At 38.4% G+C, this 17,694-nt stretch overlaps 1 protein-coding gene across 1 annotated transcript; it reads left to right on the top strand.

Moving 5' to 3' along the window:
- Window positions 1–16,668: 16,668 nt before the first annotated feature.
- LOC119509012 (60S ribosomal protein L9) lies at window positions 16,669–17,304 on the top strand. The gene has a single exon (XM_037802801.1). It carries the CDS (start codon window positions 16,680–16,682, stop codon window positions 17,256–17,258), a length of 579 nt encoding a protein of 192 aa, XP_037658729.1. The 5' UTR covers window positions 16,669–16,679; the 3' UTR covers window positions 17,259–17,304.
- Window positions 17,305–17,694: the final 390 nt, after the last annotated feature.

The following is a 17,694-nucleotide window of genomic DNA, read 5'->3' as shown; positions in this document are numbered from 1 at the left end:
CAGATGGGTCTGAGCCGGATCCTCCAAGGCCACCCAGCTTTTGGATGGTGATAAGAGGATTTTTGCAGATCACTCTCAAAGCCTGAGAGCCCCAGACCAGGGGATATGAGTGTGTTGGGGTAAACCCTCTGTAGAGATTCCAGATTTGAGTGGACTCTCTTCTCTGAAGAAAGAAGAGAGAGAAAGAGATTTATGGGAAAAGATGCCCCTAGAGGGGGATTCTGTGAGGAAGTCTTTATGTTCTTATTTAAGCCTTTTATTGATTCGTTTTTGAGTGGGTAATACAGTCAAGATTGTACTTAAGACGTACAAATGGATACACAGTGAAAAGTATTCTCCTCACGGTCCCAGTCATCCAATTCCCTTCCCCAGAGGCAACCAGGGCCTTCCATTTGACTATACTTCCAGGGAAATTTTATGCATATGAAAACAATTAACATATATATATTTTTAAATCAAAATATAATTCATTGTGTTCATATCCTGGCCCTCTTAACCACAGAGCAGTGTTCACGCACAAGCCAGGTGTCCTGTTCACTTCTCAGGCAAACCAGGAGCCTACCAGACATGGCAGGTAAACAAATAATTAAAAGGGACCAGGTGGGGGTGTTGGGAGAACAGAGTGCCCTGGCCCATTGGGATCATGAGACAATGTGGTCCCATTTTTCCAGATTTTCTGATTATCAAGGAGAAACCAGTAACATGGGTATTTAGATGAAACATCCCAACTTTAGATGATAGCAACCAACTCATTAAAACCACCATCACACACCCTTGGGCATTTATCCCAGAGAAATGAAAATGTATGGTCACACAAAAACCTGTCGGCAAATGTTTTGAGCAGCTTTATCTGGAGTTGCCAAAAACTGGCAATCTCCCAGATGTCCTTCAACAGGCTAAGCAAACTGTGTTACATCCATACCATGTAATACTACTTAGCAATAAAAATGAATGAACTATTGATACATGTGGCAAGTGGGATGAATCTCCAGGAAATGATGCTGAATGAAAAAAAAAAAAAAAAAAAAAAAAAAAAGTCAACCCCAAAAGGTTACATCTTGTGTGATTCCATTTATATAAAGTTCTTGAAATGACAAAATTGTAGAAACAGAGAATGGAATAATGGTTACCAGAGATTAGGGACAGGGAAGGGGGGTGGCTATAAAAGGGCAATAGGCAGGATGCTTAGTTGTGAAAATGTTAAACTTCCCCCACTTGAGGAATTCCTGATATTCCCGCAAGCATTGGGGACTACCAATTTAGAAGGCTGAGCCCTCGATCTTGGGGCTTGCCCTTATGAAACTTATTCTTGCAAAGAAGCTAAACCTACTTATAGTTATGCCTAAGAGTCACCCCCAGAGAACCTCTTTTGTTGCTCAGATGTGGCTTCTCTCTCTATGCCAACTCTGCAGGTAAACTCACTGCCCTCCCCACTACGTGGTATATGACTCCCAAGGGTGTAAGTCTCCCCGGCAACGAGGGAGAGGACTCCCAAGGATGTGCCTGGCCCTGGTATTGTGGGATTGAGAAAGCCTTCCTGGCCAAAAGGGGAAAAAGAAACAAAACAAAGTTTCAGTAGCTGAGAGATCTCAAATAGAGTCCATCTGGAGGTTATTCTTATGCATTATATAGATATTCCTTTTTGGTTTCTAGTGTATCAGAATAGCTAGAAGGAAATACCAGAATCTATTGAACTGTAATCCAGTAGACTTGATTCTTGATGATAATCGTGTAACTATTTAGCTTTGATCTTATGACGATGTGACAGTGAAAACCTGGTGACTGACACTCCCTTTAACCCAGAGTATGAACAGATGAGTAATAAAATAATGACAAAAAACATACAAATAATAGGGGGGGATAAGGGGTATGGAATGATTTGAGTGTTCTTTTTTAATTTTTTATATGTTTTTCTTCATTTTGGAGGAATAAAAATGCTTGAAACTTGATTGTGGCGATGAATGCACAACTATATGATGATACTGTGTGCCATTGATTGTATACTTTAGATGGATTATATAGTGAGTATATCGCAATAAAATTGCATTTTGAAAAAAACAAATGCATAAATAAATTGTTTTTTTAAACAAAAAAGCAAACATACTGTGCAGGTCTCAAAGAACATAGCTGCTGGCTGGACACAGCTTGTTAAACTTGCCCCTCCCCATTCCTTTTGCCTTCAAATCTGGTAAGAGAGTGTCCACGTGGTTTAGCAAAGATCCCTGAGTCTGTTAGCTCAAGTTAAAAACAGCCATCTGTCATGCAGCCCACAGACAGCACAGAAATTCAGAGTGGAACATCTGAGCACCACTAACCTAACTCATGTTAGGTGTCGGGCCCCATGGGGGTTGGAAAAATGTGGTCTTGAGTTTAGTCCAAAATAGTTTGGGCTCAGTCACTGGTCCCTGAGGGCCGACTACTGCCTGTGACCTTTATCAGTGCCTCCCAAACTTCAGTCATTTTCTGCTACCCTAACAACTTTTTGATAGCTCAGTACCACCTGTTACTCATTATTGGTCTTTAAGTCAAACTTAACATATATTCATTTAAGAAGTAAACTCTGTATGTCACTTCTGCAAATAGAAAACCAGTATCAGCTGCCAAAATAGAAGGTAGCCATAAAAATAAACACAATGAAACAAAAGGAATGCCACCAGGTTACAAGTAGATACTGTTTCCTGCCAAAGGCTCAGAGCCCCAGGCCTCCTCCCTCTGTTCAGTGGGGAAATAACCCAGCAAAGAGGAGTGCTGAAGGCCTAAAAGCACCTGCCTGGGGTTTTCTCTTGAACATACAGAGATTGAAAGAGAATTTAAAAGGCATTGAACTTTTTCCTAGTGGACTGTTGTGATATTAGAGCTAATCTGTCATCTTTTTTTTTTAACTGAGTAATTTCTAAAAAATATTTTTACAATGGAAAGAATCTCAAACATTCACGATAGAAGGCAGAACAGAATAACAAAGCCCATGACTTTCCAGAATCCCTCCACAGCCAGCCCTCCTGCCTCTCCAGCTTTGCCGTGCCCGGTAGAACAAATCTGAGACATCCTGTCATTTCATCTCTGTTTCAATATGTATCTCTGAAAGATAAGAACCGTTTTACATGATACCATTATTGTCCCTCTCCCCCAAAAATAAACATTAATTCCTTAATAATAAAATATCCAGGTAAAGTTCAAATGTCCAACTGCTTATAAATGTCATAATTTTTTTTTTTTTTGGTACAGTTTGTGTTTTTAAAATCAGGATCCAAGTAAGGGTGACACGTTGCAATTGATTGAAATGTCTTTGAAGTCTCTTCATGCATAGGTGCTTCCCTTCCCTCCCATCTCTTTTTCTCCCCTACAATTTACTTGTTGCCCTTTTATCATCTGAGTAGCCTTTTTATGTATTTAGAATATTCCTGTGTTGAGCCTGCCTCCCAGCTGCCGTGCAGTTTGACCCCTGGCATGTCAATACAAGCATGTCAGCAACAAGGACAGTTTCTTTGTTGGAAGAGCCTGCAGCTAGGTTTTGTCACAGTCCCTGGTTACTTAGGGACACCTACCATGGGCCTTCAGCATCATCTCTGAGCTGGAAACATCAGCTCTTGGGAAAAGAGAGGAAAAAGAATGGGAGAGTTGGAATGGCTTCTGCCTTTGCAAACTGTTTCCCAAAACCTCATCATGACTAAGATAGTGGCGCCATTTAATTTTCAGAAATTGCTCCTTTTTATCAATGCCCAGACATGCCATTTTGCTTGTGGGTTTTATTTTTCTGTTGTACATTTTTTCTCACTAGGTATGATTTTCTCACACTTGCCATGTTCATCCTCGGCTGGGATCAGTGACCATTTGACTTCTGTGGACCCCTTAATACCTTCATCCTCACCCCCTGTGGTGGTTTGAAGCTGCGTGTACCCCCAAAAAACATGTTCTTAAATCTAATCCTTTCTGGTGGGTGTGAACCCATTGTAAGTAGGACCTTTTGATGAGGTGACTACAATGAAGGTGTGGCCCATCTCAGTCAGCATGGGTCTTAATCCTAATACTGGAGGCCTTTGTGAAATTCAGACACACACACAGAGAGAAAGCCACAGAGGAAGCAGCCAGAAGCCAAACATAAACAGAACCCAGAAGAGAAGAGAGTGACCAGGAGATACCACCATATGCCTGACCATGTGACAAGCTGAGGACCAAGGATCGCCAGCAGCCAGCCCCAGAATACTGCAGTCTCTGGGAATAAAGCATCACCTTGAGGCTGCCTGGATTTGTACTTTTTCCCAGATTCAAACCATTAGCAAATAAATTCCCTGTTTAACCTGACCCATTTCATGGTATTTGCTTGAGTAGCCCAAGAAATTAAAACACCCTCCAACACCTTCCTCTCCATAGACATTGCTGTAGGTCAGTGGCTGCAGAATTAGCAGATGACAGTCCACTTTACCAACAGCAGCCAGTTCCGTGCACCTGCCCAGAAATCCAGCCTCACATGTGTTTTCCTGCCTGATCTAGCAGCCCTGGCTGGGAACGTAGGGTCATCCTCAGATAGCACCAGGGCACGGAAGTCTATTTGCTAGAGAAGTGCAGACCTCCCCCCTCCTTGCTTCCTGGCAACTCCCACAGTCCCTTTTTGTTGCTTCTGACATCTTTCCATACTGGCAGAGTATCAAAACACCTTCCCACTATCCTTGGGCCTTCCATGGGGTGGCCCCTGCTTATCACACTAGCACCACCCTTTACCTCTATTTCCCATACCCACTCTTTCAGCCATTCACTGGACACAGTTGGAAATTTCATGCCTCCAGAAGCAATATATTTGGCCTGTCATAGTTGACCAATACAGAAGATCATTTTGTAAACACTCCCTCCTTTATAAGACAAAATTCTTTTCACTAGCAAACACTGAATTGAAAATAATAATGGCTAGAAAAAAACATGACATTTTCTGTTATTAAACTTTGTATGTATAAGCAAGCCAGAAAAAAATTTAATAAAAATTAAATTACACAAAAATAGGGAAAAGAAATTTATTAATGCAATAATTTTTAATTGCATTAATGCATTTTTTTGGGAAAAAAACTTATACCTACATATTGGCCTGCTGCAATAATAAGCAATAATATTAGAAGGTACTAAAATGATAAACAACAAAATAATAAGAAAATTTCCATTTTAAAGATATGCAGATTCAGTAAAATATTTCAGGTATAAATCTAAAATTTGCACTTACCAAACAAATATTGCACCTTGCAGCTTGCACTTTGTTTCACTGTTTAAAGTTTTAAATAAAATAAAAATGACAACTGGTCAAATAGAATGGCAGAATGGGAGTAACTCAAGTTCTGTTTCTTTGTCTTTACAATCACTATGGTAAGGTTGTTTCCTTCATATCTACTATGTACCTGTAATACACTAAGGCTGGAAACTAGAACTATCCTTAAAGCAAGTGCAAATGATTCCAAAAAGTTACAAACTTACTCTGGAAACAAAGTGCAAGCTAAGTCCACATGCACTGTGGGCAGACTGTGTATCTGGGAATCCTTGGAATTAATATCCATATAGAATACATTCTATATTATATCATATCATTTTAAAATATGTCATTTTAAAGCTTTATCTGTTACTAAAACTCAACAGTAAACTCAGCAATTGTTTAGAATTTATATTAACAAAAGTTTTTTCCATGGTTGAGTATTTTATTGAATTGTTTTGAATTGCCTGTTCCTGGTGATAATAAAAACCAAACCATCTTAGCCAGTTTTTATTATTGTTTTAAAACTATAGACAATGCACCCTCTTACTGCCGGCACCCAAGGAAGATTTCTCCCTCTGCTTACTCTTGCACATCTCTCACCTCAATTCCTTGGAAATGCTGGTCAAATCCCAGCTCTGCTACTTATTGGCTGTTTGGCCCTGAGAAAATTTCTTAGTAACATTTTTGTCTACAAAATGGTGATTCTCCTGGTATCTAACTCAGAGTAGGGCCGATGATTTGGTTAATAATACACACAGAATACCTAGAACAGATTTGTTACATATGTGTGTCCGTCCCCCACCTGCACCCTTCATTGTTAGGCAAAAACATCCAGATTCCTTGAATTTGAATTGTTTGCCAACATTTAAAAATCAGGGTATTTTTCTATAAAATCTGGATTCATAATCTCTCCTGGAAATTGGGAGGCTCTGGCAATACTGAGCCTATATGCCTGCATGTCAACAATATGCTGGAGAAAAGTCACAGCCATCTTTTAAAGAAGAATTTGTGTGCTCTCTGGTTTGCCACAGTCCTCACCACTCCCTATTGTATACTCCCAGCCAACTTGAACCACTTCCATTACCTGCCAGCTCCTGTTCCAGACCCATCTAAAACTTATCCCCCTATCCTATCCCCCAGCTCTGCTTAATAGGGGGAAAAAAAAATCACTTCCACTTTCAGAGCCCAAGTTATCCAGACTGAAAAATGGGAACAACAATGTCTACTTCACAGGAGGTATTGAAAACATCAGAGGATATATTTAATATAAAAGCATTTGGTAACAATAAAGGACTCTTCAAATATAAATATTTATTCTGATTAAGATGGGGCCAGAAGATTCTACACATTTCATTTTCTGGGTATGGTTATTTCAGCTAGAATAAGTGATTTCATGTATCCTGAGCTGGTAATTTGAATTAAACATTTAAGTGATCAGCTATGTGCATTCAGTAAACAGTTGGCAATATCTCAACATTTACATTTAAAAGGTGCACATTAGACTATGTCAAACTTTAATGTCATTTAAATCATAATCTAGCTTGACTGAATAATTTTTTTAGAGTTTTTCATCCATTAGAAGTTCTGATGAGCTTAAATTTAATTAATTGGGGCTAGTGGGGGGTGATGAAGCTCTTTCTGCCGTGTTTACACCGTGGACCCTGAATACTTCTTGTATTGATAGAGAAAGAAATCATCCTTGTTTGAAATTTCTTGGTTTCTCTCCTACCGTTATTACCTTAGGGAAAAAACAAGAGACAAAAGTGAGAGGACAAATTCAAATTTCCCACCAGCTGAAAACTGGAATTACTTGAATGTGGTGTTGGAGTCGGTTTCTGGAAAGCTAAAGAAATAAGACTGAAAACATGAGTAGATATATGTACAGACAATTCCCAGAAGAGGACATCCAAATGGCCAAAACACGTAAGAAAATCTGTGCATACTTTCCAGGAACCAGGGAAACGAAAATTAAAACAGCAACAAGCTGTCTTTTCACTGATCAGAATGCAAAACTTTTCAAGTCTGAAGATGTACCTAGTCTGGCCAAAGATGGTGAATGGGTTGCAGAAATTAACTCTCTCATCCTATTGGTGGAAGTGAAAATTGGTTCAGCCACTTTGGAGAGCTTTTGGGAACCTATGTCTGCAAGCCCTTTTTGAAAGTCCTTGAGACCAGATGTGTTTCAGAACTCTGGTTTTGTTTTTGTTTTTTAGTTAGAAAGGTAAAAGGTGCAGATACCATTTTCACATTATCATTCCCAGTGGGTTCAGGAAAAGCACTCTATAGTTAATATACTGATTTTTCTGCAGTGTAACATGAATACTCACACTATATGGGATAAATATAGATTCAAGTAGCCTTATGTCATTTTAGGTCAGTTGGATTTTGTTGCAAAATCAGTTTAGGACTTTGTTGCAAACTTACGAGGGAAATATGGTTTTTACAGGTTTTTGGATTTCAAGTATTGTAGAGAAGGGATCATAGATCTCTCTGTAGTAAACTTGAACATGGGCGCACTCTGTAATTTAGCAATTCCTCTCTTAAATACCTAGCTTAGAAGAGTGGCTTATGATCTCTTATAAACACAATCCACAGTAAGAACTACAATTCACATATAACCCAATTCACACTTACATTCATGTAACTGAAACAAAAATTTCTTGGATAATATTTATCTTCCCTACATGTAATGTACTCTGATCTGTTTTATTCTATTCTATATTTCATCAATAGTGTGGGGGTGGAATGGGTATGTCTTCCAGGCACAATTCTAAGCATTTTTTATATATTTCATTTTAAAAGTTGGTTGAATTACAACTCAACAATAAAAAAAAGGAAAAGAATCCAATCAAAAATGGGCAAGGGATGTGAATAGATATTTCTCTGAAGAAGATATAAAAATGAGCAATAAACATGTGAAGATGCTCAACATCATTGGTCATCAGAGAAATGTGAATCAAAATGACAATGAGATACCACTTCACACCCACTGGGTGATATTATTAAAAAAAAATAATAATAAACACAAAATAACAAGTGTTGGAAAAGGATGTGGAGAAATTGGAAGCCTCATACAATGCTGGTGGGAATGTAAACTGGTGCAGATGCTTTGGAAAACAGTTTGGAAGCTTCTCAATAACTTAAGCATAGAGTTCCCATATGACTCAGAAATTCTACTCCTAGATATATACCTAAGAGAACTGAAGACATATGGCTACACAAAATTTGTACACTAATTTTCCTAGCAGCATTAGTCATAATAGCCAAAAAGTAGAAACAACTCAAATGTCCATCAATAGATGAATGGATAAACAAAATGTGATATAGGCATACAATGGAACTTTATTCAGCCATAAAAAAGAAGGAAGCAATGATATATGTGTAAAAAGAAACAAAGTAACCAGCATAATCAAGGCTGAGGTTTAATGAAAGACTGTTCCAACAAAGTGATCTCAAACCAAGGAAGTTGGAGTAAGAACCTCAAGATAGAGAAGGGGTTGGTTATAGCAGCTTATAAAGGCTGTTGGGGATTTTTCAACTGGGAAGTTGTAATTGGTTGACACTCAAGTTGTTTATTACATAGGAAGGAATAGTATACCATATTTGCCCAATTTTAATAGGCTGTCCCTACCGACCAAGATCAGCTGATCACTTAATGTTGCAAAAGTTGCAACTTCCTTGAGACTGCTCCACTCTCTTAGAAAGTTATGTCCTTGGTCAGTTTTGATCTTTTTAAAAGTCCCTGCCATTTCTCAAAAAGGGGGCCGCTCCCAGCAACTTCCAATGCAAATGGTCATTTTATTTTTATTTAACACATGTCACAACACATGAAACCTGAAAGCATCATATGCTAAGTGAAAGAAATCAGCCACAAAAGGCCATATTTTATTGTATGACTCCATTTATGTGAAATGTCCAGAATCGGCAAATCCATAAAAACAGAAAGTAGATTAGTGGTTGTCTGGGGTTGGGGTGGAGAGGTGGGGTGGGAATGCGGAGTGATTGCTAAGGGGTGTGGGGTTTCTTTTGGGGGTGATGAAAATGTTCTAAAATTAGATTTTTGTGATGGCTGCATAACTCTGTGAGTGTTCTAAAAACCACTAAGCTGTAAACTCAAATGGGTGAGCTTTATGATGTGTGAAATATACTTCAAGAAAACTGTACAAAATGTTGTTGGACCCCCTTACATTGATTTCTCAACCCATGAACAGGTTATGACTCACAATCTGACCAAACAGCTGTAGAAAACTTCTCACACATGTACGAGGAGATGCGAGGAAGGATATTTATTGCAAGTTGTGTGTGTGTGTTTGTGTGTGTGAAGATGAACAAGCTGCAAGCATTCCTAACTTCATTAAGAAAACGGATAAGTAAGACATTCATAGGATGAAATACGACTCAACAGTTAAAAAGAATGAACCAAATCTAGATATCAGCATGGTTATATCACAAAACTATATTGTGACATGAAAAAGCATGCTGTAGGTGAGGGATATACTGGGAATTTCTGATGTTTTTCAATGGTTCTGTTTCTCATTCAGAGTGGTGATTTTATGATGCTCACTTGGCAACATTTTTTAAACCAAACACATACTTTAGCGGCACTTTTTTTGTATTTTTATAACTTACTTTTAAAACCAGAAGAAAATACAGAATAATATGTACAACATGATGCTGTTTCTGTAAATTTTACAAACATGACAATCTATCCATGTCTGCTAAGGAAAATAGAAGTAATTTTATTTTATATTTTTAATTCATTTTTACCGAGATATATTCACATACCATGCAGTCATACAAAGTGTACATTCAGTTGTTCACAGTACCGTTGTATAGTTGTGCATTCATCACCATAATTAATTTTTGAACATTTTCATTAGCACACACACAAAAATAACAAGAATAAAAATTAAAGTGAAAAAGAAAAGTTAAAGTAAAAAAAGAACACTAGGTGCCTTTGTTTGTTTTTTGTTTGTTTGTTTTTTGCCCCCATTTTTCTACTCTTCCATCCATAAACTAGACAAAGGGGAGTGTGGTCCTTATGGTTTTCCCAATCACATTGTCACCCCTCATAAGCTACATTTTTATACAATCGTCTTCAAGATTCATGGGTTCTGGGTTGTAGTTTGATAGTTTCAGGTATCTACCACCAGCTACCCCAATTTAGTAGAACCTAAAAAGGGTTGTCTAAATTGTGCGTAAGACTGCCCACCAGAGTGACCTCTCGGCTCCTTTTGGAATCTCTCTGCCACTGAAGCTTATTTCATTTCCTTTCACATCCCCCTTTTGGTCAAGAAGATGTTCTCCGTCCCACGATGCCGGGTCTACATTCCTCCCCGGGAGTCATATTCCACGTTGCCAGGGAGATTCACTCCCCTGGGTGTCTGATCCCACGTAGGGGGGAGGGCAGTGATTTCACCTTTCAAGTTGGCTTAGCTAGAGAGAGAGGGCCACATCTGAGCAACAAAGAGGCATTCGGGAGGAGGCTCTTAGGCACAATTATAGGGAGTGCAGCAACGGTCTTCCCAAGGGCAAGTCCTGTGGTAGAGGGCTCAGCCCATCAAACCACCAGCCCTCTACGTCTGTGAGCACCTCAGCAACCATCGAGGTGGGGAAGCCCAACACCCCCGCATTCTCCACCAGCTCCTCAAGGGGGCTCTGCATATTTTTTTCGTTGTTTTTTTTTTTTAATTAACTATATAAAAAAATTTTAAAAATGTACAGTAAAAAAACATTTCAAACAAACATAACATAACAAGGGAGTAAGAAAAAGACAACTAACCTAAAATAACTACAGAAGTCATTTTAGATACTTTAAGCAAAAAGATATTTAAGGCAAATAAAGCCAATCCTCGCAATTTGCAAATCCCTACGGGCTGAAGTTTATTTGTAACCCCCAAATCAATATTCACAGCACTTTCACAGTCCGTTGTGAACTTGTGCATAGCGAGGGAAATTTTTGACTCTTATTTCAGCTCTCTGTCTGTAAACAAGTGTCTTTTGAGCAGTGTATTCAAATGTCATGTTTTCACGTTTGCACTTTTTTATTAGTGATTTCACTGTTTGAAACAGCCCCCAAGCTGGTGCTGAAGTGCTGTGTAGTTTTCCTAAGTGCGAGACAGCTGTGATGTGCCATACAGAGAAAATTGTGTGTTAGATAAGTTTCTTTCAGGTGTGAGTTATAGTGCTTTTGACTGTGAGTTCAGGGTTAATGAATCAACACCTTGTTTAATGAACTGCAATTACCTGCCTCCCAATGTGATTTATGATTAAACTTGCTTCAACTGATATTCAGGGGCTTTGTTTAAATGTTGCTGTAAAATGTTTTGAAGATAATGATACTATTTCTAGATGGGGTTAAGCGAGGGCAGTCTCTAAAGGGCTGGAGAAACAGAACTTTTTAGGGAGTCAATACATGCAAATGTAAGCAGAAAGAGAAAGATAAATGAAGTCTTTAAAAAGAAAAACATTGTGATGGTTAGTTTCATGTGTCAACTTAGCTGGGTTATGGTGTCCAGTTGTTTGGTCAAGCAAGCACTGGCCTGATTGTTAGAGAGGGTGTTCCATGAATTTAAGTCATTGGACAGTTGATTGCATCTACAAGCAACGAAGGAGACTGCTTTCAGCTATGAGAAAATTCTCCTCCTCAAATCAGTCAAAGATCTTATAAAGGAAGAACTGATGATTTCAGCAGTCAGAAAGAAGAATTTCTTTCTCTACTTATTTCAGCCAGCCAGCTTCTCCTGGAGAATTCATCAAAACCTTCATTGGAGTTCCCAGCTTGCATCCTGTCCTACAGAACCTGGATTTGCCCATCCCACAGTCACATGAGTCAATTCCTATTTTAAAAATCTCATAATATTTACACACACACAGATGCACACACACACATAGGTTGGTTATGTTCTGCAAATCCTTTCATTCAGTGTTCATGGTGCCTACAGAACATAACTACCCTGAATAAAGAGAAATGATCACAATTGGTTTCAAAGGTGTTGAAAGGGAAGGAGGTACAAAAGGTAAAAGGAAATATTACCCAGACGTCAAGAGGCTGCTTCTACTCTTAGCTTTAGCTAAGAGCCTGTGCTGGTTTCGATGTATTATGTCCCCCAAAATGCCACATTCTTTAACGCAGTCTCGTGGGGGCAGACATATTAGTGTTGATCAGGTTGGAATCTTCGGATTAGGATGTTTCCATGGAGATGTGACCCACCCAACTGTGGGTTATACCTTTGATTGGATTGTTTCCATGGAGATGTGGCCCTGCCCATTCAGCATGGGTCTTGATTAGTTTACCTTGGCCCTATAAAAGCTCACAGTCAAAAGCACTGTAACTCACACCTGAAAGAAACTTATCTAACACACAATTTTCTCTGTATGGCACATCACAGCTGTCTCGCACTTAGGAAAACTACACAGCACTTCAGCACCAGCTTGGGGGCTGTTTCAAACAGTGAAATCACTAATAAAAAAGTGCAAACGTGAAAACATGACATTTGAATACACTGCACAGAAGACACTTGTTTACAGACAGCTGAAATAAGAGTCAAAAATTTCCCTCGCTACGCACAAGTTCACAAAGGAACTCAATGCTGCTGCAGCCAAGAGAGACATTTTGGAGATGGCCATTGAAAGTAGACTTTTGCTAGCCAGAGTTTGCCCTGAGAAGCTAAGCCTAGAGACATTTTGGAGAATGCCATCTTAACGCAATGTGGGAGCAAGCAGAAGCCAGCCATGTGCCTTCCCAGCTAACAGAGGTTTTCCAGACACCAATGGCCTTTCTCCAATGAAGGTATACTCATGTTTATGCCTTGGTTTGGATACCTTCATGGCTGTAGAACTGTAACTTTGTAACCAAATAAACCCCCTTTATAAAAGCCAATCCATTTCTGGTATTTTGCATAACGGCAGCATTAGCAAATCTGAACAGAGCCCAACTCACGGCCAATCAGCCAGAGGCTCTACTTTTGACCATGAACCCAGTAACCTGCAGTCTTCTGCTGTTGCTGCTGCGGCGGCCAGAGATGATACCATAAGGAAAAGCAAAATGGTTTATTTCTTTTTCTCACTTTTGCAATCTCCCACCAGTACCTCTGAGAAACCAGCAGGCAAAGGAGTCAGTGAAACATAGTTTGGTGTCTTCCAGCCCCATATGATACAGCAGAGAGCACAGAAGGGTAAGAAAAGAGCCAAGAGCCAGCAGGCAGAACACCTATATATTGTTTATGCGGGAAGGACTTCCATTCAGTTCATGACAGTAATTGCAGTCAACTCTGTTTGCAATAAATTACTTCTTTCATTTACAAAGTCATGCAAATATAATATTAATGGTTGCTTATTCTGAGTTTTGGGACCATACGAATGTATTTTATTTTTCTATATAATTTTAAATTCTAAAGCCATTAAAAAAAGAAAAAGGGAAATGACCAAAAAGAGGATAAACCAATAAACCAACATTTTGTTTTGTTTTGTTTTGTTTTGTTTTGTTTTGTTTTGTCTTGTTTTGTTTTGCATTAAGGTGGAAAGCCTAGGGAATTTTCTACTTTTGTTTTAAATTTTTCAAAGTTTCTTTGATACTCTTGCATTTTATAGTGTGTTTTTATATTGAAACTCTATAATAGTATTGATAAAGGGATGCTCTTAATTTTTGCCTGATGTTACACAAATGCTGCTATAGTTTAGAGAAAACATCATATCAAGAAAATGATTGTAAGCTCTTATAACTATATAAAATGATCTTAAGCTCCTGTAACTATATAAAACACTAACTTCAGAGATTTATTAGCCTAGGCAGCATACTTTAAAAAGGAAAAGAAGAAAGAAAGAAAAGAAAACAATGGAAAAGTCTGAGATTGCTTCTTTACTTAGTAAATATTTATTGATCACCCCAATATGCCAGACACCAGGAATACAGAGATGAATAAAATTGTGTCTCAGGTGTTTGAAGTCTAGTGGGGAAGATGGAAAACCCAACAAAGATTATATCTGGGGCATGCAATATCAGGGGATCTTTTGATGCTGTCTGATATATTTTTATAATGTTTAAATTTTTGCAAGAGGATGTCTAACCAGTGTAAACAAAAAATAAAATAAAATAAAGTCTGAAGTAAAAGAGTGCAATCTATGCTAGAATAATGGTAAATACAAGATTTTCTGAGAACCCATTAGATACCCCTAACCCAGTGTCCAAATTGGAAGGAGGCAGGCATCCCAAAGGAATCTTCTAAAGCAAGAAGCACGAACCTCCTCCACTGGGTGATGAACTCTTTGCAAGGTCATAGCTGCTTTTCTAATATAATTTCCTACTCCCAGCTAGGTGGGCAAGTAAAACCAACTTCATTTCACAGATCTGGAAACTGAGCCTCAGAAAGGCGGAAGTGGCTTCTGAAGGTCACATGACCACCTGGTTGGCAGAGTAAGAATTAAAACTCAGATCTCTTGACATCCAGATCACTGCTAATGAGATTCCCAATGGCCTTTGTTTTAAAAATAAAATTTTAAAAAATGAGAATTATTTTCCCATTTTCATTCTCATTTTGAGTTCAAGGCATCATTTTCCATGAATACAGGAACTAGACCCATCTGTATTATCTCTTCTCCATTAATTAGTCTCAGTTTTATTTTGCTAGGGTCAGCTCAGAGGCATTCCAATCCAGCATATGAGTCATTAGGGGGAAAAAAAAAAAAGTAAAAGGCTTCTCCTGGACGTGGTTGTGAAGGATTTTCTCCCTCTCAAAATGCCAGTCTGATCCCTGAGGTGGTACAAGATGTTTTCCTGACACAGAACTAAGTGTGTCTTTCAGCAAGCCTGGGCTGGATGTGGATGCTAAAGAGCTGATATTCTGTAAAGCTTCAACTTTAAGAAGTTCTTTTCTTCCCAGACAGGAGAAAATTACACCATCCGTGATCATTCCACTTTAAACTTTTCAGATGCTACTTGCACCTGTGATTTTTTTTTTCATCCTCACTATTGACCAAAGAGCAAAACACAGCAATTGGGAAAGTACTTTAAAGAAGCACAGCAAACGCACGCTGAGCGATGAGAAAATTGAGACGGTGAGAGGGGGAATGACAATACAATTTTGTTTGTTTAATTATTTCTTTTCAAACAGGGGAAGAGATCACATTTTATTATTAAAGTATCTTTCTGGCCTTTAGACCAATGACTAGAAAATCACAGCTTGTAGAAAAATAATCGCTTTTTAAAAAACATGATAGAACAGGCAGAACATGATAGCTTACTTCAGAGTATCCATTAAGTGCCTGGCTTGAATATAAAAATTTATAGGCTCTGCCTGGGAGAAGAGACCTGACATTGTATCTTTTTTGAATGCCTCCAGGGACAAAAGATTCCTTAACATCTAGAGCAGGCTTTTGGCTCATCTTCCATATGTCAATCTTATATCTGCTTACCTTGAGTTTCCCTCTATCCACTGGTTGACACCCAGGAACACCACACAGATGCTTGTCCTTGCAAATTTAACCAGGTAAATATAGTAAAGTATCAACCAAAACACACTATGGCTTGGGGGATTCAGCCCACAGTACCTGGAGACAGACTGACAGCATTCAAATCCTGGCCCTTTCACTTACAAACAGTGAGACCTTGTCCAAGTGATCTCAATTTTCTGTCCTTGGATAGTCAGTTTTGCCCTTTTTAATTTAAGCGTTTAGAGTTAGTGACTTAGTCTCAAGCCCTGATTTAGTAGCTTCCCACAAATTTTGAAATGTTGCATTTCTTCTGTCATTTGGTTCAAAATATTTTTAAATTTCCACTTGTTTTTTACTCATGGCTTACTTAGAAGTGTGTTGCTGACTTTTCAAATACTTTTGGGATTTTGGGGGCTATCTTATTTTTTAAGAATATCTAATTTAATATGATTTTGAGACTTATTTTGTGACCCAGCACCTGGCCTTTATGAAGTGAATATTTCAACAGTACTTGAAAAGAACATGTGTTCTGCAAATTTTTTTTTTGGTGTAATATTCTATAGTGAAAATTTTTTTTTGGTGTAATATTCTATAGTGATCAGTTAGGACAGGTTTCGTTGCTAGGGGTGTTCAGATATCTTGTATTCTTATGGATGTTTCATTTGCTATTTTGTCTACCAAAAGGAGGTATTAAAATCTTCAATATGATGAACAACTTTCTGCTAACACATTTGACAACCTAGATAAAATTAACAAATTCTTAAAAATCACAACTTACCAAAAATGACACAAAAAGAAATAAAAACTATGAATAGCCCTTCATCTGCTAAAAAAATTAAATTGTAATAAAAAAACTTGAAAGTCACAACTATAGATCTGGGAGCAAATAAGAAAAAGAACAGAGCAATCTCAGGTAGGGGCTGCGTCAAAAGTGGGAGGAAGGCTTCACTGAAAAGACAATGTGACAATAAAAGCAAGAGTAACTTGTGGCTTTTTTGCCGCATCTGCTGCGAGAATGAAGACCATTCTCAGCAACCAGACTGTCGACATTCCAGAAAATGTCGACGTCACGCTGAAGGGACGCACAGTTATTGTGAAGGGCCCCCGAGGAACCCTGCGGAGGGACTTCAATCATATCAATGTCGAGCTCAGTTTACTTGGGAAGAAAAAGAAGAGGCTTCGGGTTGACAAATGGTGGGGAAATAGAAAAGAGCTGGCTACAGTTCGCACTATCTGTAGTCATGTACAGAACATGATCAAGGGTGTTACACTGGGCTTCCGTTACAAGATGAGGTCTGTGTATGCTCACTTCCCCATCAACGTTGTTATTCAGGAGAGTGGATCTCTGGTTGAAATCCGAAATTTCTTGGGTGAAAAATATATCCGCAGGGTTCGGATGAGGCCAGGTGTTGCCTGTTCAGTATCTCAAGCCCAGAAAGATGAGTTAATTCTTGAAGGAAATGACATTGAACTTGTATCAAATTCAGCTGCTTTGATTCAGCAAGCAACAACAGTTAAAAACAAGGATATAAGAAAATTTTTGGATGGTATCTATGTCTCTGAAAAAGGAACAGTTCAGCAGGCTGATGAATAAGATCTAAGAGTTGTGCAGCAATGGAAACAACAAGATGCCAGACCTATTTGTGATTTTAAAGATGCAATAAAATTCATCTGTTAATTTCAGGCTTTTTTTTTTTAATTATTATTTTAAAAACATTCTCTGTTGTAACTAGGACTTAATGGGTGACATGGCTTGGATTTGGTTCTTGTGGATGATATTTCAGACAAGGAATAGTATAGTACCGGTGACAGGTGACACGAGAGTGCTTATTATCAGATCTGGAAGTGGGAGATGCTAACGGTGTCTGTAATTTTGCTGAACCATGAATTTTTTTTTTTTTTTTAATAGAAATCTAATTACACTGAATTCCAGGCTAGAATTTCAGGCATTTTGGGAGAACCTTAGCATTGTATTTATGATTAGATGTTCATCTTTAACTACAGAAATTTCCTATTATTATATTTATTTT

Source organism: Choloepus didactylus, chromosome 1 (assembly GCF_015220235.1).
Source record: "Choloepus didactylus isolate mChoDid1 chromosome 1, mChoDid1.pri, whole genome shotgun sequence".
NCBI lineage: Eukaryota > Metazoa > Chordata > Mammalia > Pilosa > Megalonychidae > Choloepus > Choloepus didactylus.
This window is presented reverse-complemented; position numbering and strand designations above follow the sequence as displayed.